This window comes from Drosophila serrata, unplaced genomic scaffold, assembly GCF_035046125.1.
Source record: "Drosophila serrata isolate PLE 108 unplaced genomic scaffold, ASM3504612v1 contig_272, whole genome shotgun sequence".
In the NCBI taxonomy this organism is placed as follows: Eukaryota; Metazoa; Arthropoda; class Insecta; order Diptera; family Drosophilidae; genus Drosophila; species Drosophila serrata.
Window position 1 is genome coordinate 8,376,293 of NW_028257170.1, and position 25,728 is coordinate 8,402,020.

At 40.8% G+C, this 25,728-nt stretch overlaps 1 protein-coding gene across 18 annotated transcripts in view; it reads left to right on the plus strand.

The window, feature by feature from the left end:
* Positions 1–25,728, plus strand: part of Rbp6 (RNA-binding protein 6) — a 208,851-nt gene that overhangs the window by 172,824 nt on the left and 10,299 nt on the right. For 6 of the 18 annotated variants that reach the window (XR_015271841.1, XR_015271842.1, XR_015271845.1 and 3 more), the window contains 6 exons: positions 7,528–7,576; positions 13,974–14,056; positions 14,568–14,652; positions 18,590–18,625; positions 18,688–18,771; positions 25,592–25,657. Coding sequence is in view for 12 of the 18 variants with exons in the window: in XM_086833449.1 (XP_086689575.1) it covers positions 7,528–7,576; positions 13,974–14,056; positions 14,568–14,652; positions 18,590–18,625; positions 18,688–18,771; positions 25,592–25,657 (403 nt within the window). In the remaining 6 variants the exon portion in view is untranslated. Of the gene's footprint in view, positions 1–7,527; positions 7,577–13,973; positions 14,057–14,567; positions 18,032–18,589; positions 18,626–18,687; positions 18,772–19,190; positions 23,115–25,591; positions 25,658–25,728 lie in introns of those variants that run through there. The other 12 variants (XR_015271843.1, XR_015271844.1, XR_015271846.1 and 9 more) reach the window with 4 other exon arrangements.

Genomic DNA, 25,728 nt, shown 5'->3' on the forward strand with positions numbered 1-25,728 from the left:
CCGAGCGAATGCGAGTGCGGTACATATATCTTACTTATGCTCGCAAAGATTAAAAGTTTTTCAGTGCAAGTTCTTGCCTAAGCTGTAACATCTTTGTATGGCCCCAATAGACCCCCCCCCCCCCCCGTTCCGTTAACCTCCTCAAGGATGTCGAGCAGAGGTCCTTTTCCTTTCTCCATTTTTCCTGGCTTTTTTGTGTGTTTGTGTGTGAGTATAACCCGCTCAAGTTGTTTGGCCTGCCGCAAAAATGCTGCGTCTGTGTGTGCGCGTCCTCGGGTCTTGGGCGAACCTTTTCAAATCCGAAATCGATATTAATTAAATTTTAGTAGCTCTCGCTCAAGAAATCTCTTCGCACACACACACACCCACAGAGACCACTCACACAGGGAAAAAAGTGACAAAGTTTTTGCGGCCAGCTTATTAAAAGTGATGACAAGCTGTGGCCCAAAAAGAAAACTAACATAGTGGAGAAACTGGTGGCAGCCTGTGAGCGGGTAACTGCTTTTCATTAGGGTTATAATGGAGATGGACGCCGCTTAAAATGCAAGTTTATCTCTCTCGGTATGGCCATGGGAAACTTTGCTTGTCCAGCAAATTGATAAGTGGGATAATCCGTCGGCCAAAAAACTAATTTGAAAATGCTTGAAAAACACTCTGTATGGCTGAAGGTCCGTGGGTGTGATGTAATGATCTGGGGCAATATTAGATTTCCATGCCTCCTCAATCCAATCAAATTAAAAACGAGGCCCCACCACCCATCTTACATTGAAGCCGCCTTCGTGCGACAAAGGAAATTTATGTAAATATTAACTCTTTTGTGTTGTGCGTGACCTTTTGGCCTTACAGAGCCAGAGGTGTCCCTTAAAGCCAACCTTTCAGAGTGACAAAAGGGCACAGGGAGAAAAATTCTATAATTGCCTTTGAACTAAACCATTCACAAAATGTTTAAACCTTTTGTTGTATGAATAACATATTATTAAGATTCTTTTTTATATCTATAAAGAGTAGAACTAATCTAATTTAAATATCAATTTCACTTACTGCATTACATATCGTGTTAGGATTTACCAATTTCCCCGATATCCTTTTTGGATGAAGAATTCTTTCCCTTTTCCCATATTTTTGCCAGTGTTTGTGAGTCTTAACCCTTGACCTCGTGTCATAGTGCGTGCCATCAGATTTCATTCATTTCGGTTCGTAACGCTTCGGTTTTTTTTCATTAATAGTTGATCTACTAAGCCAGAGGCATCAACTATGCAAACCCGTTTTTCATCATTCGCCATTTGCCATTCTCTCTCTCTATACATCCGTTTCTGTTTCTATATCTCAGTTCCTATATCTCTTCCCCGATTTCACAACTCTCTACACAACAATTTAATATTCATACTTGCGTTCCAGTCGTGCAGCTAATGTTGGGGTTTGGTTTTGGTTTCGGTTTTGCTGCTTCTGCTTTTCTGGTGGCACTGCTACTGCTGCTGCTTTGGCATAACAAATCAAGTTGCGGATTATAAATGGAATCCTTTTTTAATTGAAATATATATCCTGTGCCTCGACTCGCACGAGTGAGCCTCATTAATGTGCCACTCGCTTTGCCCTCGTCCTCGTCCCTCGTTGTCCCTTTGTCTCTGAATGGCTTCGATTGATGCGTTTTTGATTGCAAAATTACCACAAACAGATCGCCTGAATGCAAGGTTATATACAGTTGCGGTCAAGATAATAGCACTGGCAATGCATGGTGATTAATCATTGGAAAGCTGCACGGTAGTATGGAATCTGATTTTCAGAATATTTTTAGAATATTTCTAGTGGGAATATCTTTACACTTTAACAATAATCCTTATTATTATTTCTTAATTTAAAATATTTTTAAATTTAAGTTCATATTCCATTTACCGCCGCTTTTTGTATGAGCAACGGAATGGAGCCCTCTTTGGAGGTTGGGCATTACTCATACGCAGCGTGTGTCGGTAGCAAAAAGCAACTTAAATTCTACTTACAGCCAAATATGTAATAAATACGAGCTTAAAAAAGTTTATCTATATTTCAACCGCACGCAGTCATGTGCACACCACACACACACACACTACACATCACTGTATATATGTGCTTATATGGTACATAAGAAGTCGATGCTGTTTTTTTGCTGTCGCCTGGCGAAAGTTTTTTGAAAGATGTCCCACCCCGCCCGGGAGCTCTCCTTCGGCAACGCACACGTCCAGCCCCGGAAAAGTTTACTTTTTCCAACTCCCACCCCTTGCCCCAAAGAAGAAAAAAAATCCACTATATCTACTGGGTTTTTTTTCTATTCTTTTTCTTTCATCGCAGCAAACGAAAAATAAGTAAGTGCCGAGTGCCGGGGACAGACTATCATTAGATGTATGACTATTCAGTTGCAGCTTTAAGGCAGAGCCTCTTGAAGAGCACACACCCACGCTCCAAGCTTTGGGTTTTTTTCGCTTTTCATTTCAATTTTACATGGCAGAGCCACCACCAGAGCCACCAAAAACCAAATCCTGACAAGACCGACGCCGTATAAATTGTCGCAATCAAGCAGGCATACAAAAGCGGGAAACCAAAACGGGCGGCTGCCCAGGGAGCCAAAGTCGCAAAAAAGTCGGGCTGAGGGAGAATCGAGAAAACCGCCAGCAAGATGAATTACTGCAAATTATCCAGTTAGAACTTCGGGGACTTTGAAACAAAACCAAAGGCGTGGATGGGCAGGATAAAGCGGTTCGCCGGGGGGACAGCGAGTCCTGCAAGAGTCCGGGGAGAGTCCAGGGAGAAGCTGCTGCTGAAAAAAAGAAGAAGGTTGGGAATTGCTGACGATTTAACGAGTGGCCGGGCAGAGCTTCATCCATCTGTCCTTCATTCATATAAGGCTCTATACATCTATGTATATATCTCTATATATCTCTATACATACAATGTGCATTTCGGGAATCTCTAAAGCTAAGCGTTCCATTGAAACGCTAACAAACACGATTGTTCACATACCGCAGAACTTAAGGCTTAACTTCTTGGAAAGGATGGGGGATAAATATTGCTGGTCAAAAACTAGTTTATTTGTTTTGCTAAAAACTAAAATAGAACAAATATATATTGTCATATTTATACTAGACTGTCGTCCTTGGGGCGGGTTTCCATTGAAAGTTCCATGTTTGTTCTTGGTTTATTTATTATTTAAAGTAAGAGTAGTTTAACTTTTATTTGGCTACAGAAATCATTTTATTGACAAGTTCTTAAATATAATTTTTAAGGACACTTTCAACTCTTCTTTGTTCCCCAAAAAATAATCCGCGCTCTCTCTTAATATTTTTATTTTGGTTTCATATAAATTGAATTGCCCAAGTGCCATCCATTAAGTAAATCAAATTTCACAGCTTCTGACTTTCACTTTAAAGGCGAGTAAATAGCCAAGAGCTCTCGTGCTTTTTGGTTTCCAGGAAAACTCCCTTCTCCCGCTGGCCATGAAAATATGGCTTTAACCTCTTCCGCTTTTGGCCTGCTTATCGATGCTTTTATTTTATTTTATTTTTTCGGATGGCCACTGCCTAAGTCTGCAAGAAGGCGGGAACTCAAATAAAAATCACCCGCAGGACCCTTTGTCGGCCACATTCATTAATGTCAGCAGCAGTCGCCTCGTCTAGGACTCACTGTAAGCACATAATGTGCCGCAAAACGCATAAAATACATACAGACAGACTGGCACATACACAGCTGTCTGACACTGTAGTCGGCGGTAGTCTGTATTTCGCAGTCAGCCCGCTGTTTTATATAACGATTACGATAATGAAGCGTCGCCGTTTCCACTGAGCGCAGCATTTTTGTACACAAAATGAGCCAAATGAATGGCCCGGCTTTTGGGAGCTTCCTCCAACGGGCAGGGGGAGGATGGAGGATGGAGAGGGGTATTTTGGGTGGTATTTTCAGGGGGGTTTCAGATGCTGGCGGTACAGCAGCATCAACGTCTGTCGTTGATGGCTTTTTGAAGTTCTCTCCGCTGGCAGGCGGCGCAATGATTGGGGATTATGACGAATTAATGAATTCAGATTTAAATAAAATTACGCGCGCCTGCTTGTTAGTGGCACACGCACATACACACAATTGTGGTCGAAATGATGGCATATTCGGGGATCCCCCTTACTCCTTCTTGCTCTCATAATTAATTACATTATTATAGTCGCACAGACTCTTAAATTAAGAAGCTTTAAAGTTAAGGAAGAGAGGTTTTCCTGGTAGAGAAGCTTAGGTACTAGGTTGTTTTAAGTAGGAATTTATTGAGAATTAATGTTATTATAGAATTGGAATATTATTTTATAAACAGACTAGTTGTTTGTAATATAAACTGTAATATATGTAAACTATATTCAGCTTTAGATACAGTAGAAAAATGTACCTTTCTAAGTTTATAGAACTTTTAAAAGGCTTATTATTTATTAAAAATATTTTAATTTCCCCTCTTATTTAATTACAAATATTATTTGTACCCCCTAAAAATAAAAGTAAATTAAAAGCAAACAGATTCTTTAATAAAACAAACTATCTTTAATCTACTTTTACTCTCAGCTTCGAATAACTATGTGAAAATATTATAAAACATACTAAGATATATTTAATAGAAACTTCCCCATTAATGCTATTATTCTTTCCACAACTGTACCAATATATATATATGGAAATATACCATCGCACCTCCATCCCATTTTCGTGGTGTACATTTAACGTTTGCTAATAGAATTAAAGTTTGCGGTGACTCTCGGCAAGGGGAGGGGAATGGGAAATCAGGCGGTGTGGAAATGGGAAATCGGTAAAATGGGTGGCATAATGAGCCAGCCAACGATCCAGGGTCCAGTGTAATTATGACAGCTATCGAGGGGGGCATCTGGGGGCGTGGCTATCCAGGGAGGCGGACATTAACAACAGGCCGCAATTCGAGTTCGATTCGCAGTGTTCGCTTTTCCAGTTTTGCCCGCTTAATTAACAACAACAATTGCAATTGTACTGCCCACCCTGGCCTGGCACGCCCCTTTTGGCCAAGCGGCCTCCTTAACCCACTCACCCCCCTTTTATAGCCAGCACCTGAGCTGGCAATTTTTGTGTCATTTGGCGCGTGTAACCTTCGCCGTTCGTTTGTATTGTGTTGCGGCATTGTTGTTGATTGTTAATTGAAAAACAATGTTGTAGTTGGTTTCATCGGCGGCTGCACTTGAAGAGCTGCGAATTGCGAGGCGCGAACAACAGCTACACAGCATGCACGGGGAGAAAATTTAATTAAATCAGATCGGATTTGATTAAAATAGATATATATTGATTTTTAGTTAATGCAAAGGTAAACATGTACGTTACTAGTCATGTTTGGCATATTTTTAAAGGGAAATTTATCCTGCCACTGCCGGAAATACCTACAATATGCAATTCGAATAGGTATTACCATTTCAATTATATAAATCGAACATTTAGCAAAGAACCCAAATAATGTTCCTTATGACTTCTTAAACTCTATTAAAACCTGTTTTTTATCTTAAGAGGTATATAAATATGTTTCATTTAACCATGATGAAAATCCGATTATTTTATTTCAAGGATTTCTTACTTTTTTTCCCCTCTGTAAACTACCGAATCAGCGGTAAGAGGGGGAGGTTACTATGGGCGTTGGGCGGAAAAGTGCGGCGCAAGCTTAATTAATTTTTATAAGGCCGCCTTTCCTGGCATCGTGGCTGCATTTTAATTACAGTGCACAGGAGTTGCGAGTTGCCTTAAGCGCATTGATTAAGTTTAATCAATGGCCCATAAGCAGGAAGTCGAGCAGGAGCAGGAGTAGGAGCAGGAGCGGGATTGTAAGGAGAAACGACAAGGATTCGGGGTCAGCTTGCAGCTCATTAAAGGCCGCATCGCAACTTTGACAAGAAATGTGCAATTAGCAGCGCAGGAGCAGGATAAAGGCAAAGTTGTCACATTATAATATTGAATGGCAGGAAGGCAGGAAGGCAGGCAGGCAAGAAGCTCAAGGACCTCAAGAAATCGTGTGCCAGGCTTGGCAGTAAATATATGAAAGGATTTTGTAGAACGTCAAGTGGAAATCACTTGAAAATTATCATTAAAGTTTTCGATTATAGAAATCATTCCTAAAATCGTCAGGACAAAAATCAAATCAGTCAAGATTAAACCATTGAAATTGATATATTGATTGGCTAATTGGCAGTTTGAGTCCTTATAAAATTGACTTTGTAATCAATTGATTTTGTGATTGAAAATATGAAGGTAATAATCCTAATTAAAGGTAAACTTGGATAGGGAAATAACAAAAAAAATTTACTTTCTGCTTAATTTTAGTTTTTCAAGTTATGCCAAGTATTTAAGTGGTTTGCTATTGAGTTTTAACAATTATTCCTGACAAAACCACGTAAAGGGAACCCTGTTTCTCCCCCTTATTTTTGTCTCCACAATTATAATAATAAGCTTCCTAATTAAATAGCAAAAGTTATTATCGAAAATGCACATTTATTTTGATATTTATCATTAATGCCTCAATTCAACAACTGCACACACACAATTCACATTCTGGCCAATGCAATTGAGCCCCAATCTGATTGTGATGGCCAATTTAGCAGCACATTTGCTGCATTCATTCGTCGCGTCAATTAAAATATCAAATGACAACCAGTTGGCGGGTTGGTCAGTCAGTCATTCAGTCATTCTGGCAGTCAGTCAGTCAGTCAGTTGGCCAGCAGTTCATCATTCCCGAATGTCCAGTTAGCGGGCCTGTAATGAGCCAGTCAGCCAGCCAGTGGAAAGTCAGCGGGCGCAGTTAGTTAGTTAGTTAGTGCGCTGGTTTGACAGTCAACTATCATTATAAGTTCTTTTGCGCCATAATGGCTAAAAGTTTTGCTCTGCTTGGGGGTTGCTGGGGTAAAAGGGGGGGCAGGCAGCTGGTGGGTGGCCAGTAGGGGGTAAATGTGTATGTGTGTGTGCCGGCCATTGTGCGCACTCACTTTGCAATTAGCAGCAGTTTTGTCTGCTGCGAACATTTATTCAGGCCATTAATTGAGTTGCTCGCACCGAGGAGGCAAACTTCGAGTGCTTATGCACCGACTGCAACAAAAGGAGCAAAGGACCCAGGAACTGCAAACGAAGGAGTGCAGCCAAGTCGCGGAAAATGAGTTGGCAAATGAAAAATTGCCACTTTTTACGCAACGGGAAAAAGAGTCAAATATATTATTCTATCGATAGCTATGGGGGTTCTTACTTATTGGCGGAGAAAATAGATGAGACATATCGATTTCTTTACCAGAAAAAATGGGAATCTATGAACAAATAAGGAAAACATTTATATTTACCTTGGAAAATATACGTTGAATAATAAAAATATTAATTGAAACCATTCCTTACCCCGTAAAAAGTTTAAACAATATTCAATTTTAAGTCAATTTTAAGGGAAAAATATAAATAATTTCCTAAATATATATCTAAACTCACTTTCCTTAGCTAATTACTAACCAATTTATTTTTCCACTTGATTAATTCCAGATCGAGGACGCCATGTTGATGTTCGATAAGCAGACCAATCGGCACAGAGGTGAGTTATTGCCATCACTCTCACTTTCGCAATCGTTATCGTTATCGGCATCGCTATCTATGAAAATCATCACCATAAATGCCACAAAACATTTTCTAGCCCCCGTTTCCGGACTTTAACGAGCTGGAGCCGGAAGTGCGAGAGCTTAGCAATGCATATATGTACACTCTCAAACACACACATAAACGAATGTCAATGTATCATGCATGGCAGGATGCTCATAAGCAAAGGGCTAATACAGTTTTAAAACCTTGTCGGGGCATTAAAATGGCCGGGCAACAGGAAGTAGGAAGTAGAGGGACCCGAAAAGATTACCTGCCAATGCAACCGGATATAAGGGCCATAAGAGACGGCCATCCTCTTACGTTGCCGGATGGCTGTTCCAGTGGGTGGTTCATAGGGTTCACACAGGAGTGGAGTGGCTTTTGCCTGGTGGCTGCTGGCTGGTGGCTGGTTCAGTACTGTGGGTGGACGCTGCTCCAGGGTAGGATTGGGTGGTTAGGTGGATGCTGCAGGCCAGCGAGGTCAGCAGCTGAGGTGCGCTGGTTGGCCGGCAGAAGGCTTAAATCTCCAGTGTACATCCGCTACACGAACTTGTAGCGCACGACTGCGTCCATTGCGTTTGTCCAGCTGTCCGTCCAACCGTCCAAGTACCCTGTCGGGATGTCCGGCTTTCAATGCACTGTTCAAAAAGTATGGATAAGGAGAAAATACCATAGATGTAATATAATAATAGGAAACTTAATAATGTTGCAAATTGTTTGACTTAAGTATATTCCATTTAATGAATCCCTTGACCTATTCTAAGATGCTTACATTTTAAAATCCATGCTTAAGCTAGCTTAATTCAAACGAACATTTAGAATTTGAATTCCCCTTGAAATCATTATACAAAGTGTACAATTTCCAAGGGAAAGCCTCAAAGGCTCCCTTTTTCATCAGTAGTACTTACAAATAGAAATTTCTTGGGAAAACCGGCTCCATTTGGAATAAAAATCATAAGTAACTTAAAAAGATTTCTTCAAAAACCATTTAACATTCCCAGTAACCCAATTTTCCGTCCAGTGTGCGTGTCCTTTTTGTTTTCTGCTGCACAGTCCAATGCCTTGTCGTTGTCAATTTTGCTTATTAAAGTTTTAAATGACGCCCCAAATTTCGCATTGTGACCCCGGGTGCCAACCCACAGTCATGGAGGTCAGATTGGGGAACAACCTGAGACACGGCGCATTAAGATTGATGTGCCCAATTTTGCACAAACCAAAGGCAACACAGCCGAACCGCAGCTCAAAAGTAATTAGCTCACATGGACACAAACCGGGGGCCCCAGCATGCATCAATAGTTGTTGCTGGTTTTGCGGGTGTGCAATCATTCCGCCACTTGGCAAACACACCCCCCCCCCCCACAACCCCAAACATGTTGTATATACCCCATCCCCCGCCCCCCTATCCACCGGACATTGTTAACTTTTGCGCCCTTCAAATTACGCACACGGGAATAAGAAAACATGTTTTTTGCTTGTGCGCGGCCCATAAAAAATTGTAGCATACTTCTGTGCGCCGCATCGCAGATAAGCGCAAAAAGCGGCAGCGAAAGGAAAGGGAAAAAAGCGGGCTGCAGAGATAGAGCCGTGGGCCCACAGAACATTTCGCTTAATTGGACGCTGGAGTACGCTGAAACTGCATGATGATGCAGTCATACATACATATAGTATATAAAAAATACAAAAAAAAAGGGAGGAAAGCTTGAAAGCGGGGGAGGCAACGGGCAGCAGCCAATAAAAACAAATATGAGGCATTTTAAAAATAATGTGAAGGACGCCAAGCCATCACATCAAAGATTTAGTCATCCGGGGACCCAATAGGAATAATGAGTAAAATAAATAACATACAGTACACACACACATTTTTAATGAATTTCCTGCACAACTTTTCAGGGTTTTCAATTAAAAATGTATTTGGTAGAGCAGACAGAAAACTTAACTAATGTTGCAAGTAGGATTTGCCTTCAATTAAATGAAATTTACTTCAAACATTCAAGTATCAGAAAGGTTCCTTGTCCGTCTTGACCCATCATATTAAAGATTTAGGCCAAGTCACAATAATGAGCCGACCTCAAAACAATTTCCAGGCATATCCTATAGCAATTACCTGGTCAGAGCTACTTGGCCCTGCCGTGATTTGCCAATTTTGCAATTAAAAATGCATTGACCAGCCAGAGTTGAGTGGGATAGTTTAGCTATTGACACGACTCATTGGCCGGGGCGCAATTCATTTTGGCCAGGACATGTCAGCCTTGCAAATTGCAAATCGCAAATTACAATTGCGTGCATCGATCGGGCGATGAAATATGCAGGTGCTTTCTCGTTTCTGCGAGCAGCCAACTGCCCAACTTCACAGCGACCAGCGGGCAAGTCAATAGAAAATGTGTGTCGTTAATCAAAGGGTATTAGTTGTAGCAGGAGCCCCCCTCGGAGGAGGAGGAGGAGGAGGAGGAGAAGGACGGGCAGGAGTCCTGTGTGAGGACGAGGACAACGCTGGCGACTTTTTGTACAGTCGGACGATGTACGATGTACGATGTACGACCTTATTGCCATGAGGAGTCGGAGTCCGTTGCCTACTGGCACTTGCGATATGCCTGTAATTGCATTTTATCGATCCGATCCGGCAGCTCCCTATATATACATATATATATGTATATATATCTGTGTGTGGCAATTGCCACGTACACTCACACACACATACCAACTATAATAAAGAGGGGGCAAAAAAACGATGGAAAATGTAAAAGAAAAGTGGAAAAGACGTCGTTGGTTGCTCGGCTACACGGCAGCAAGTTTGTTACTCATTCATAAATCATGTGTGCAGCACAGCGACATATAGACAGATGGACAAATAGACAGACAGCCAGCGAAGCAACTCATATACGAATACGAGTACGAGTAGCCTGGTCACTGAAAATTGCAGCGCCTCTTTCCAGCTAACAACAGCAATGGCAGTTGGCCCAGAACCTAGGGAGAGGGGGCCCCATAAGCCAGAACTCTACAAGCGTTTCATATACTGGATACGGCACACGGAACACACGACATACGGGTGGATATGGGATATGGGATAAGGGCAGAAGGGCAGATGGGCAGAAGGAACAAAAAAAAAAATAAAACAAGATATAGGAAACGATATATGAATATGCCATAAAACAATATAGGCAGGCCCAGGCACCAACAGCAATAACAACTGCGGGGATGACAACCACGCGGCCGAGGGCAATTGCAATTACAGTGGAGATGCGCTAAAGGGAATTCTATTTAGGCAGAAAATCAATTTGGAGTAGTAAACTCCAGGAAATAGTACAACAAAATAATATAAAATGAAATTAGTTAAAGAAAAGGGCTGGAAAAATGCATAAACTGTACTAAAAGCTAGATTTATATATTTCTTACTTTCAGCTACAAAATTCTCCTTATAAATATATATATCAAAAACTTATGAGCTCCTGGCCAGAAGTTAAAGCTGAAGCTAAAGTCTGTGAAAAGTATTTATTCAAGTTGCCTGCCGCCGCCTCTAAGCAATATGTCCTGTACAAATATAGAGTTCACAACAGCCGAGCTGCGCCCAAAACTATGCTATGAATTTCATTTGGCAAGCCAAGGACATGCCCAACGTGCGCCTAAGCAGCCAGCTTGTGGGCGTCCTGGCTTTGGTACGGTTGGTTGTAGTTTTCGGTGGGTATTTTTCCGGGTGGCTTAGGAGCGCGGCGAACTAGTTTTGGGGCAGCTTTCGGGGCCCGGCTTGGCAGTTGGCGTCGCCAGCCGCCACTAATATTAAAATTGAAAATTTTGTAATTTTTCTTTTTGGCAAGCCGGCGCAGCGCAGTCATAACAGCAGCAGCAGCTGCTGGTGCTGGTGCTACTCCCCCTACTCCTCCCCCCCAGGAGCATATATCTGTGTCCGCTTCTTGGCAATAACATGCATGAGTGTGCAATTTTTGCAGTTGCCAAGACCATCGTCAGCTCCTATCGCTCCAGCGCCGCGCGTCGTCCTGCGGGAAATTTTCGACAGGTAAAAATGGCAGCCGGGCGCGGGCTCAACAGAACAGAACTCACAATCAGACTCACCTGAGAGCTGAAAGCTTGAAGCATCAGGCCGCGGAATTAACTGGCCAACGAGCCCTGGCCGTGGCTCATTCCTCATGCTGGCCGGGCGCATTTGTATCCAGCAGATACATTTTTGATTGAGTTACGTGTGGAGCGCGGAGCAGGTACCGAAAATTGCTGGCTTCATTTGTTCCAAGGCTGCTGATTTATGAAGTTGCAGCGGAATAGAAAAAAACCCTGAAGAAGCCCAGGGGCTACACTAGAAAAAGTAAATCAAAAATTGTGGTTAATTTACTAGAGTGCATATTAGGGAATTCCAAGGAAAGCAAGTAGAAACTTAACTAGTTAATTTAATTCTAAGGAATATATGTATTTTAATGGAAAATGTATTATATTTAGACATGATTTAAATAGAGTTCCCAAAACTATAGCTTACAACCTCAAATTTCTGTAAGCAAAGTAATCCCAGAAGGAGTTAACACAACTTCTTAGCAATGTGATCCGTTTAGCTACTTATTTCTTCATGTGCAGCTTTACGTGCAACCTGCAACGTGCGCTAATTTTATATAATTAAAACAAATACAAACACACTCCAGGAAGACCTGTTCGCCCGCACGTTGTCTCAAGGAAAAGGAGCTCTCCGCTTTGGAGCTCAGAGCTTCTGCTGCTCGGCACATGTCGCTAATAAGCCTGCGTGTTTACTGTTACTTGTTTCAACTAATTTGTCAGTTACGCCCCAGCTTGGCCACGCCCACGCCCACAGCTCCCAGTGAAACGCCCCCCTCCAAGGGTCCCGCTCTAAGGCCCGCATGGCCAGGCAAACACACGTACAGGATATACATACATATATACACAAACACAAACAAAATGCGGGCGCCGGGGCATCAGGTGTCTGCACTTGGCCTTGCTAATTGCACAGCGAGACAGAGATAGAGAGAGAGAGAGAGAGAGAGAGAGAGAGAGAGAGCGAGAGCCCTTCTTTTCGACCATGTGAAATCTCAGACAATTGCGCTAATTGAAAAGCCCCGATAAGGCCAAAGTGCCGAAATCGGAGGGGAAGGAGGGAGGGAAATCGGAGCAGCATGGAGGAGCACTAAGCGGATAGAGGATAGTGGAGATAGAAAGCCTCAAATGGAATTTCCTATGGTTCCCCAATCTGATGGAAAGTTGCGTCCTACTTTTGGCTACTCCTAATGAAGCTACTTAATGGAAGAAATAATACAAAAAATAGTTAATTAAGTTACTTCCCAATTAAAGAAATTAATATAATGATTTCCTTAAAGATATGATATAGGTTTCTCATTACAAAAAGAGTTCCCAGTGACTTTAAAAGAAAATTCAAGTAAAAATAAAGAAATATAATAAAATAATGAAATAATTATGAAAACCTTTCTAAGTGTAATGTTTCTGATAAAAGAAAGAAATTTATATTATAATATGTCATTAAAATATATTAACATTCACTGATTATGAACACAAAACCTTTTCTTTTATGTCAACTTTAATCTAAAAAAAATTAAAAACCTTCAAATGAATACATAAACGTATTCATAAAACAATAATCACTTTCTTTAAATGAAAACTAGAAAGTAAAAACTAAACCAAAGCACTATCATGAAATCCCCAACTATTAAACCTTTCTCTTCGACTAAAAAAGGGAAAAATCCAGTAACTATAACTTTTACTTTGCACAAATTGCAACGGCAACAAATTGAAGAAATTTAATTAAGCCATAATAAATCCTTTCCCAATTCCGGGCATAAAAAACCCCCCGAAATGACTTGACATTCCGGGAATTTGAGTTCTTCGTCAGCCACCAATTGGAGGATATCCAGAGAGTGGCCACGCTGCTCTAGAGCTGGCCAGCGCCATTAGGACAAAGTTATTATGCCCGATCCCAAGGCGGCCAAGGGGCGGGTCAAGATGGGGGACAGGACTGGGGAAGCTTCAAGGAGGGAGCCGAGCTGGCAAAGTTTATTATGTAAACTCGGAGCGGCCAGTGTTTGAATTACTCGCCCAGCCGCCACTTGAGGCCCTGCAGGGGATGCATATTGAGGTCAGCCGGAGGACAGCTATCCTGGCCCGGCCTGGCTCTGACTCTGAAAGGGAATGGGTGGGGCGGTGTCCTGGATGTCCTGCAAAGGGGTGAGGGCGCCGCCTCTGTCTCGGTCTCGACACTTGAGTAAATTATTTAGCCGCTCGCTCACACAAAAGCATATTTCGTTCAATTTTTGCAGCCCTTAAACTTTTTCTACCCCACTCGCCCCACTCTCACTCATCCTCGCTTCTCCGCTCTTATTTTGCAGGTTTTGGCTTCGTTACATTTCAAAGCGAAGATGTGGTAGACAAAGTTTGCGAAATTCATTTCCACGAGATAAACAACAAAATGGTAAGTGAAGCGTGGCGGTCTGAATCGCAGCCCAGGAGGCTTAACTTCCCCTTCATCTTTAAGTTCTTTTCCTTTTTCTTTTGCCATACACAGCAAAAATATTTCCCCCGAATTGCCCATCAATTTATGATTTTATTATGGCAAAGAAAAATATCAGATATCTCTGGTGAAATAATATATTTACACAAGGACGAAAGCACCTTGAGCAGAGATCGCCGTTCACTTTATTTATTTATTATTATTTGTGTACTGAATAAATAAATTAAATCAGTTTATTGTTGTTTTGCTGTGTTCCTGTTTAATTTAATTTAAATCTGCAGGAATTTTCTTCAAAATTTCCCGTTTAAATGATGTTCTGTTCATTTTTACTTAAATTTTTAAAAGAAAGAATATTTTACAATGTTTTCTAAGTAACTAATGCTCGTTCTTTATATAATTTGCAACAAAATAATTATTTCAAAAGGTATCAAGATCACTTAAAACTCATTTATGATTATCTTTCATCCCGCAGGTCGAGTGCAAGAAGGCGCAGCCGAAGGAGGTAATGCTGCCGGCCAACCTGGCCAAGACACGGGCTGCCGGGCGCTCCGCATACGGTGAGTTGGTAGTCTGGGGCAGCAGCCACGCCCATTCCACGGCGGCCACGTCCGCCGCTGCCGCAGCCGCAGGCTTGCTGCCGAGTAGTTTAGCGGCTGCCGCCTCCGTGCTGCAGCAGCACCAGCAGCAGCAGCAGCACCAACAGCAGCAGCAGCAGCAACAACAGCAACAACATCAGCACCACCAGCAAATACACACGCACACACAGTCGGCACACACAACACACACCCACCATCAGCTGCTGAGCTCGCTAAGGTACACACCTTATCCCCTGCCCGCTCACCTTTCGGCGGCAGCCATGGTTGCCGCTCAGCAGCAGCAGCAGCAACAGCAGCAACACCAAGCAGCTGCCGCTCAGCAGCAACATCAAGCAGTTGCTGCACAGCAGCATCAACAGCAGCAGCATAGCCTCGCCCAGGTGGTGGCCGCTGCTGCAGGTGCTCCGGGGTTGCTCCCGCTGGCCAGTCCCTCACCCGCCTCGGCCACGCCCTCTCTGTTGCAGTACGCTGCAGCTGCTAATGCTTTGCCTGGTCAGAGCAACGCCGCCTTGGCCAATTCCCTGTATGCCGATGCCGCCGCCGTCGTTGGCTACAAGCGACTCCTGGCAGCGGCAGCAGTAAGCAGTGGTCTAAGGACTCCCGCCTCCGCATTGGGTGCCCTGCAAGCTGCAGCTCCGGCTGCTGCTGCCGCCGCGGCTGCCCAATTGCAGCAGGTACAGCTCCGGCAAAATGCCGCCTTGGCCGCTGCCCATTATCCGCTCAGCGAACTTCTGGCCATGCCGGGCGGCCTGGAAATGGCGGGAGCGGGCGCCAATTCTGCGGCAGCTGCGGCAGCCTCGCTTTACCAGTTGCCTGGAATCTGACCGAATAGGCCGCAGTGAGAGGTCCTTAAGGCTAAAGCCTAAAATTCGATTTCAATATCGCAAGATATTCGTTAGGATTCAAGATGGTTTCCAAATTCAAATTCAAAGATATTCGCAAATAAAAATTCAAAGCTCAATTGCTTTTGATTTAAAGTTTTTTGGTTTAGTCTGAAAATATTAAAAAAGCACATACAATTTGTTTAAATTAATCAGCAATTTATTTAGCTTAATGAATTTAAATTGCTTAATCTGCAAATTTGCCATCTGCAAGGCTGACAAAAAAATATCTATAATTATATATTGTCTGATTAAAAAATGTTTGCTCAATATAAATTTTCCCACTCTTAATGATAGGAAAATGTATTTTAAGCGATTTTATTCGGGCAATTAATTAAAAATGCATCAGTCAAACAAATTAATCAAGCGCAAGAGTAACAAAGTTAATCCTAGAAAATTTCGCAAAGTTTGCCTGATTTATTAATCAAAAGACAAATATATATATTTTATGAAAAGCTTTATATTATTGTCGGTTTATTGATTTTCACAAAAAAGCAATGAAAAATGAATATGTTATCAAAGAAATTCTGACTAAACCAAAGTCTTTAAATTTACTAAAGATTTCAAAAGCTCAGGCCTTGAATTTTACTATTGAATAATAATAATAGTACTAACTTAAAGCCGGCACACTTGAAACACAACCACAAGACACACACTAAACGACTATACACCTACATATACATTTATATATGACTCTCATTCCGTCTCAATGTCCAAAAGAATATATTAAGCGGCGATGGCTCGAATAGCCTTTAAAGCCTAGGCCTAGGATTACGTGTACTTCTACTTACAATTAGCCATGTACTTACTTATGCCATATGTACTATATATCGTATATATACATATATATATATCTTATATATTTTGTGTCTGTCTAAGCTGCGTTTAGGCCACGCGGCGTATGCGTTTTCTAACCGAATTACTTACATACAATAGCGGCGCATTCGTTTTCTTTCTTTTAGACTCTAAGCGAACTTTGATTACTTAAGAACTAGGCTAAGTGCAGGTCCTAGAGAGCTGCTTAGATACATTACTTACTATCGAGGCAATCGATAAAACCCTAGACCTTAGAAGGCGATCGTAACAGTTATCATTATGTAATGCGTCTTAGACACCTGGAGACTTTTCTAGACCGTAAGAGCCCCATATGTGGATGTAATGAAATTAATTAAACAATCAATGCCAAGAGGGGACGAAAGTCATCACTCATTTATGTTTTTGCGTGAGAACGGACTCTCTCCTGTACCATACATATATATATCGAACATTTCTTATTATTATACTTACTAATACGTACCACTCATATCAATAGCTCTTTCTAAAAGTGTATTTATCTAGCCCCAAAGACAAAACAAAACAAAACGAAAAAAAGCAAGCATTTAACCGAATCGAATTCAATCCTAGCAAATGTATCGAATTAGCGATTAAGTTGGATTAAGAGAAGGCCAACGGAAGGACGGCCCCTTAAGGTATTAGAAAGTATACACGTATTCAAGTATGCATTGGCGGTGTGTGTAACCGAGTTAGTTTGAAAAATTGATGACTCGAATCGGTACGAACTGGGCAGATGCCATCGAAGCCATCGGCCGGACAGCTGTCCGAGTGTAATTTTCCGAAATGGATCATGGATAATGGATGTGCAGTGTGCTCTGTGCTCAGTGCTCAGTGCTCAGTGTGCAGTGTACAGTGTGCATTCGGGCCAATTACAGGGACCCAGCCAAATTACGGCTCAGACAGCTGATGGCCGGACTGACTGGTAATAGGAGGCAACTCCCCCGGCTATCCGTCATCTCCTTGTGTCCGTACACATATACATACATATATTGTTTGCCATAGCCATTAATATTTGACTAAACTCGAAACTAGCTATTTATTATACATGCATAAACAACCACATATACACGCATCTATTGCATTACGATAAGCGCATTAAGCGCTCAAATTCAAACTCAAACTCAAATTCAAATTCGAATTAAACGTAAATTCAACTCTTAGTTAAATCCATTGTAACATTAGCCTAAGTTGCAACAATCGGAAGAAGACACAAAACAGGAAACGAGCCGCCATCAGCCACCCTTCGATGCCAAAGATGAACGAATGAAAGAACGAACGAGCGAAAACCGATGACAATTTCACAGAGCAACCGGAAGTCACTCGAGAGGCCGATGCAAAATTTAAACCGAAAATTTATTAGCTGTCAACCTTCCCATATATTCTTCTCTCTTTGAGTTGTAGTGTTTAACTAGCCCACATATAATTATAGTTTTTTGCCAATTGTGTGTGTTTAGTTTCGATAATATTTTTCCCTTATTTTCTTTTATCAAAATTTTCCTAATACCTTAGCTGATCGGGTGCGGGGCAAAGGTCTGCAGATATGGGGCATTTTTGTAGAAATGCACAACGGCAGACCCTTAGAAATGCCCCCGCTCGATGGATTATCCTTATAACAATTATAATTAGCAGAAAATTTCAAATTTATAATCATAGAATAGTAACTAAATGTCTTAGATTATATCTACATATCTAATAAGTGTTTAGAATTGTGTCATATCTGCGGTATATCGAACCAATGTAACTCTACATATATATAACTCTATATAAACATAGCTCAGATCAAGGCTGTTAATGCAGAAATGAATAACGAATCGGGGAAGTCCACTTACTGCTTCCCCCTTAGGTGGCAAAACATTTCTTAGAACTCAGAAAACATATATAACTACATATATATAAGAGTAGTGAATAGCAGAACGACCGATCTGGGATCGGCAGTTCCTTAGTTAACACACTTGATTAGAACTCTAAGTACACACGAGTCGAATACACTTAACGAATACGTATAGTAAATCAGTCCATTCCATATCTACACTCTATAACAATTAGTCCTGATATAATCTCGATACTCTTTTGTTTGAATTCATTATTAGATCTGATAAAATCGTATGAATGCCAGTAATTATATGTATTTTGCCTTTCTTTTCTGTGCTCTCTCTCTCTTTTCTCAAATGCGACTCCTCTAGATAACATCATGTGGGGACTGGGGACATTGCCCGAAGGTGAGCACTATATAATATATAATTTTGTACATATTTTTAATTTATTTAAATATTTCTAATAGGTTTTCCGGCAGCTGCTTATGCTGCTTATGCCGCCGGTCGCGGCTATTCGGGCTATCCCAGCTTTGGACTGCCCTATCCAACTGGTAAGTCCAACAAATACCCATGTATACACACGCTTAGACACACCTGAACCTGCACAGTGCACACACAGAATCACACCTGCTCAGAACCTGTTCATTACTTGTATGTGAGTGAGAGTGTGAAGAAGCAACCCCGTGACTAAAAACCAATCATAATACATTTGCCACATGAAAACCTCTTAAGAAAACCCCAAACAATCCGAATATGTGTGCCTCTTGATATGACGAAAGGCTTTATGTCATTTATTCTACACTGCGATAACCCGCATTAGCATTACTAACTCAGCTAGTTCGTCGTCTGCCCTCGATGTTCTATATATATATATATATTCGATCCGAACTACAGCCACAAAACATCCATGTCTCCCCTTAGTTTTGCTTTGATCACTCTTTATTCTTTTGTATTTGTATTTGCTTTGCAGCGGGTGTGATGGGCGTAGTGCCGGAGAATCGGATACTGATTGGCGACTACATGACCTAGGACATGGCGGCCCCCAAATGACTATTTATCGAGTATTACTCATTAATGAAATAAATCACTGTTTTCTAAATAAAAAGAAAGACCAAAAAATGCGTTCGTCATATCAATGCACAATGTAGCTGAAAAAGATCGGAGAACCAATTGAAGACACTCACAGCGCCACATGACATATAGAAATCTCCCCTCTAGAATTGTGTCCTGCGCATCCAGCTGATATTTTCATTAAAGCTTGGCCTTGAGTTTATCATTTCTCTACCACTGAATAATACACTAAGAGATCCCACAAAAAAAAAACCCAAAACACTGGCTACTAGGGCTTTTAGCTGATGTCAATAAATACCTAACCCTCTGTATAAGCTAGAGCTGTACAACAATCGAGGCAGTTATCGAGAAAATCGATAGATCTATAAAGCAATCGAGGAAATTATGATGATTAGTACATATTTTAAAGTTCCTTTGCCAAATTATTTCAAAATTATTTCCTGATAATAAATATTTCTTAAAGCTAAAACGGGAAAGTTGAATTTTGAAATGGATTCTTTGATGATAATAAATTGCAAATAATCTATATTTATATTCAGCTCTAATATGTTGAAATTTAATTTAATGCTGTATTTCAATTATTTCTATTATAATTTGTTTTATAATTGTTTCTATTCCTAAATATTAGAAATTCTTGTTTAGTACCCCAAAATTCTCATAAGGAATTCTTATAGAATGGTAATTTCGGAACATTTGTAGTCTTCCTATATAATTTATATTTATTCTTTAGACACAAATTATATAAAAATTTAATATAAAACTATTTATATATTTGAAATATTACATTAAGACAGTTTCAATAAAAAAATGTTTGAAACTACAGCTGGACCTAAATATTCAATATGTAAAACGAAGAAATCGAAGTTAAAGCAATAAGCAAGTTTATATTTATAGGTCTACTTCAAAAATACCTAAATTATTTGAAAATAGACTTGCACTTTTATTTTTTAAATTAGGATTTTAATTAAGAACTAAAAGATATTTATTCAAATTCAAAGCTCCTTTAAACCGATAGTTTTGCAGCTCTAGCTGGCAGAGAGACCTGTGCCTAAACAACTGTTTTGACCCCTTCTCTCCATCTCGCTCTCTGACTCTTTCTCTCTCTCTCTCTCTCTCTGTATCTCTCTATCTCTCTCTGTTCATCTTTATATTGTATCTCGTATGATTTTGTAGGCTTAACTATTTGCGGCATCGGTCGAAGTTATGGGACCGCTTGTAGCGCTACCCCGGGCCGCAGCAGAGTGGCCCAACCGAATGGCGCCGCCTCTGCTGCTGCGGCCCCCTCCGGTGCCGCCACTGGCCACGCCCAGTCGGCGTACCACCAACAGGCGCTGACCTTGCCGCTGGCCACGGCCCTGACGGCTCGATCGGCGGCCATCAAATCACAGTTTCTGGGCAACATAAATTTCTAGGCGAGAGACCAAGACCAAGAACCAAGTCTGATTGAGTGAAGATTGAGAATGACACAAGACTCGACTCCCCGGTTCGCAAATGATTGAGACTGTGAGAGCCCGAGTCGTAGCCCCTTTCTCAGTGTGTGTCAAGTAAACAAATGAACGGTGACAAGTAGGTACAGCTTAGTGTAGCCTGTATCTTCGGTAAATGGTAACCACTACAACATATAAGTAAACAAAAACATAAAACCCAGTAAGACAACCACAAGAGTACACCCAGTGGCGGGAAAAGAACAATCGAGAGATTCAATTTGAAAAAAGAACTACATAGAAAATGTAACTTGGACACACCAAACATAGATACACACTCACACACACACACACTCTTAGCCCATATAGTTGGACAAAACAAACACACACACTGAACTTACGTACTAGACGCGACTCCCAAAGAAATATACCCCATATATAAGTGCATATAACATATATTGTTGAAGCAGTTAACCAATTACCGCAGCAGTATTAGCCGACAAAACCCCAAAGTAGTGACTAGCGGCATCCCAAAAACGTATAGTAAAGTACCTATAATTGCGTATTCATAGAGCTAGAGCAGCTAGAGCACCCGTAATCAGTTAGAATCGTCTAGAACTAGGCCAGTATAATCACTCCCGCAACAGCCAAGCGCCTATATAATCACACAAGAACACACGTCTCTCTAGAAGCCCAATTAGACATGTGACACAGTGTAACGAATTAATATATAACATATAACATATAGAGAACTATACTCGATCTTCATACAGTCCCCACTCACTTCATGCCACTTCACTCATGTTTTCACCCACTCGAAAGTATTACTGTATCTATCTGGCTATCTGGCACCCTGACCTGGACCCATTCGTATCCTGGTTTCAGGGACGCACATCTATTATTTATAAAACTATTTTGCCGTAGCATTTAAATGCAAATTTCATTTGTAGTCCCTGTATGCATAAATTAGTTGCTACCCACAACAGCAACAAACAGGACAACAGGACAACTGGCAACTGCACATGGAAAAACATTTAGATAACAACAAATTTTAGCAGGCCTGTCACATGTAGTGCCATTATTATCCTTTAATTAATTTGCCGCGCATTATGTATGGAATTTTGCCAGTTTTTTTTTGTTTTGTTTTTGTTTTCGTTTTTCATATCCATTTGTTGCTGCTGTTGGTCGGTTGGTCCCATGAGTTTTTAGATAATTAGCAAACGTGCAGAGATTTTTGCCATAGCTAAAGTTCATTAATTAGTAGATTTGCCCATTATTCGTAGCTGTGTTATATTCCGTTTCATCTATATACAATATATAAATATATATATATATTAGCAAAAACCACATTTGGCCCGCATATAAACGTTTTGAAGCCTTTACTCTATACGCATATAAATTCCTTCCTTCATCGGTGCATCGCAAGAATTCCAAAATGGCTAAAAACAAATACACACACACTCGAAAAATGGCCAACCAAAAAGTAAAGAACAACAAAAGAAAACGAGCGAAATTTTTTGACATTTCTATTTAAAGTACATATATATAGACATTACGATATATACCTATATTATACCTACTATATATACATGAATATTTATATATATACACATATTTAATATACGACGTTTACAAGCTAAGTTATTGAGTATCCATTTTATATGCGAGGCGTGACTCGATTTGATTTGTACAATAACGAAAAATACAATATTAATGTCCATCCATTTTCGAAGAGCAAACTTAAAAGAAAAGAAAAGAAATGAAAGGAAAAGAAAAGAAAAGCGACAGTGAAAGCGAAAGAAATGAAAACAAATCTCTCTCTCTTAAGTTGATGAAAAATGCAATTTTTCTATGTCCCCTCCATTCGACGCGTAACTATAAGTCCCTCTCACCCACACATTTAGCTATTTAAACACACACATCAACACACACACAGACACGAAGGAATCTCGAACCTATTTAAGGAATTAAGATCAATAACTCTATAAATGGATAAGCTGTTACTTAGTTAATTGAAATGCAATTATCGCCACTTTGGGAGGAACTGCTTCAAGGTATTTGCAACTATTTAAAATTGACAACAAAATAAAAACGCTTGCGAGTTATTTACATACAAATAAAAACCTATATAGACACACACACACACCAAACACACACACACGCTCATACCTATATGTATTTTACACGTATATACTGTGATTTATAAGAAAACGCTTCAAATGAGAAACAAGAAACCCATTTGCCAAAAACGCAGAATTGAAATCGCTTGCGCAGAAACGCATCAAACCGAAAATGGAAAACGAAAAGTTATTAACTAAATAAATGCACAACAAACAAAAAAAACTTGAGATAAAGTGAAATAAAAAAAATAAATATTAAATGCGGACGCAAAGCCGAAACCAAAGTCTATCCTTTCTCGGCCTCGGGCCTAGGGGCCTTTCAGCCTCTCTCTCTGCCTCTTAGCTCTTGTGTTATTAGCATTTTGCGATTCGAATGGAACTGACGGCTCCAAGAGTGACAAAGTGGCCATCGGGGCGTATGCGTAATATTGTGACAGCAACTTGGCAAAGACAACGACAACGATGGCGATGACTCCAGCCAAGGGAAGGAAAGCAGGAGGAAAATCAACAACTACAGCAGCTGAATGAGAAGCCAGAAACGAGAACAATTCAAGCTCAGGCAGTACTCCTCAACAAGGTCAGCTAATGGTCGTCTTATAGTTCCAATACAAGCATTATAATCTCTTTTATATACGTATTTATTCATCTTTTTATCGAACCTATAACCGTTTTTGGCTCCATATCCGAACAGATTTTCCACATTTTACGATTATTATATCTGTATGTAAACTGTTAGTTGATAGAAAAAGTTTAGCAAAAAGAGCGATATAAAACCAATAATGTAAACTGGCTGCGCCAGTCGTAGTTGAACAAATAACAACCATATATAAACAACTATATATATATTTATGTGTAGTGTTCTTCTTCCGTTTTGAATAAAACTTTGTGTTTAGTTTAATTTTACACACACACACATTAAGACTAACAACAAATTAGCTCAAATATAGATGAGATGAGTGTTTAAAAAGAAAACAAATGCCAACAAGTACACTCATTAGTAGTAAACTGTAAGCATAAAACATGTATAACCCAAAACCTATGCGTACCTATTTTGTAATTGTAAACGCTAGTTATTTCCCGATCATGTAAATGTCTCTTTCGTTGACCGATTCCGTTTTTTTTCTTTCTTGTAAAATGTCTCAATTGTAACCCTTTATGGTATGAGCGACGACAGCAGCTGGGAGCAGTTGTTTTTCCGCAAACCGCAAGACTGACAATTGCAATTTTACCCGCACAAAACACAAAACTCGACCCCATTCGAATCCTTACCGACCTTACCAGATATACCAGTTTCCAGTTCCCAAACCCGAGCGGAAACGCATTTCATGCAATGGCAGACCGAAAAACCCCGGCTAAATAAGTTATTTATTTACAAAAGCAAATGTTACTGCTATTGCAATGGCTGCTGTTGCTGCTTTTACTGGTATTCAGAGTCCACGCTTCTTTGTATCAGAGTTCCCAGACCCGATCCGACACACTAATGAAAACAACATGGCGCACCGGGATTTCGCACAAAAACGTAAACTAAACGTAAGCCAAAGTTGATTGGCGCCATAAAACGCACAGCGGCTATGACGAAGGTCGTTGGTTTGATGGCTGATGGCTGGATGGGGTTACTATTGAGGGTGCTGCTATGTAGTGCTATAGCCAGGGACATGCCTCGTTACGTTACGTCACGTTACGTTACATCAATTTTTGTGTTTCCGCAGGAAATGCAACTGCTACGTTTCCGCCCACCACATTCCAGCAGAGCAGCCAGAGTCCTGCCATAACCCGTTACCCTTTTTCCATTTTTTTTGTTCGGTTTCGGATTCGGATTCGCATTCTGTTGTCATTTCAATATTGGCGCTGGCGTATTTTTACTTGCTGCAGCAGCTGTGACCATAACAAGGGAAAACAGCTACAGCTACAGCTACAGCTAGAGCAAAAAAACGATAACAATGATAACGGGGCAAAAAGGGAAAAATGGGTGAAACTGGGGGGAAAATGCACGGGGAAAATGTGAGCCCAAAGGAAAGTGCACAATGCTGGGGCAAACCAAGCATAGTAACTGAGTTTGGATGGGTTCTGGGATTGGTTTGGTTCACTTTGGTTCGGTTCGGTTTGGTTTGGTTTGGTTTAGTTTGGCTTTGGCTTTGTTTTGTCATTGTGTAGCGTCAACATTTCCAGCCCAAAGCTCGTTTAATAACCGAGCAGCACTTTGTGTTTTCATAACCTGCGTTCCAGTTAGCGCTTTCCTTTTCCCTTTTTTATCCCCTCTTCCCCCGAAATCCCTTTTATATATTGTATATGTATCTATACGTACTTCCTTTCGCTGTTTTGGTTCGTCTTTTGTGTTTGCGTTTTGGCATCGCATCGTAGTTGTGTCCCGGGACTAGTTAGAGTTGTTTACTTTCGCTTTTGATTGTTTGCTTCCTCGGCACACCGATATAGCGGAGCTATAGACCCCACATGTATAACAATCGCATACTCGAATACTCTCTCTCACTCCATACCCACCTATTTATAATATAATATAATATACTCGATTCCCGACTCCCTTTTGCGTAACCCTAGAGCTCAGCCTTGATTACGTTTCGTATACTCTTGAGTGTCGCGGCCACCTTCTACAGAACATATATATGTATTTCTAAAGTAGTATGTGGCCGACTTTAACGACTTTTACCAATCCTAGCCTAGCGATGATCCACCGACACCAGAGAGAGACCCACACCCACTAATGACCACTCTGTTGCCCTCTTTTTTGACACTTACAGTTGATCTAAGCAACGGGCAGCTGACACCCAACAACAATACCCCGCTGCTGACCCAGGCGCTGTCAGGTGAGTGACCTTACATTTTCCCATTCATTCATTAGAAGCTAAACTTATGTTCTTTTAAAAAATGTAATTAG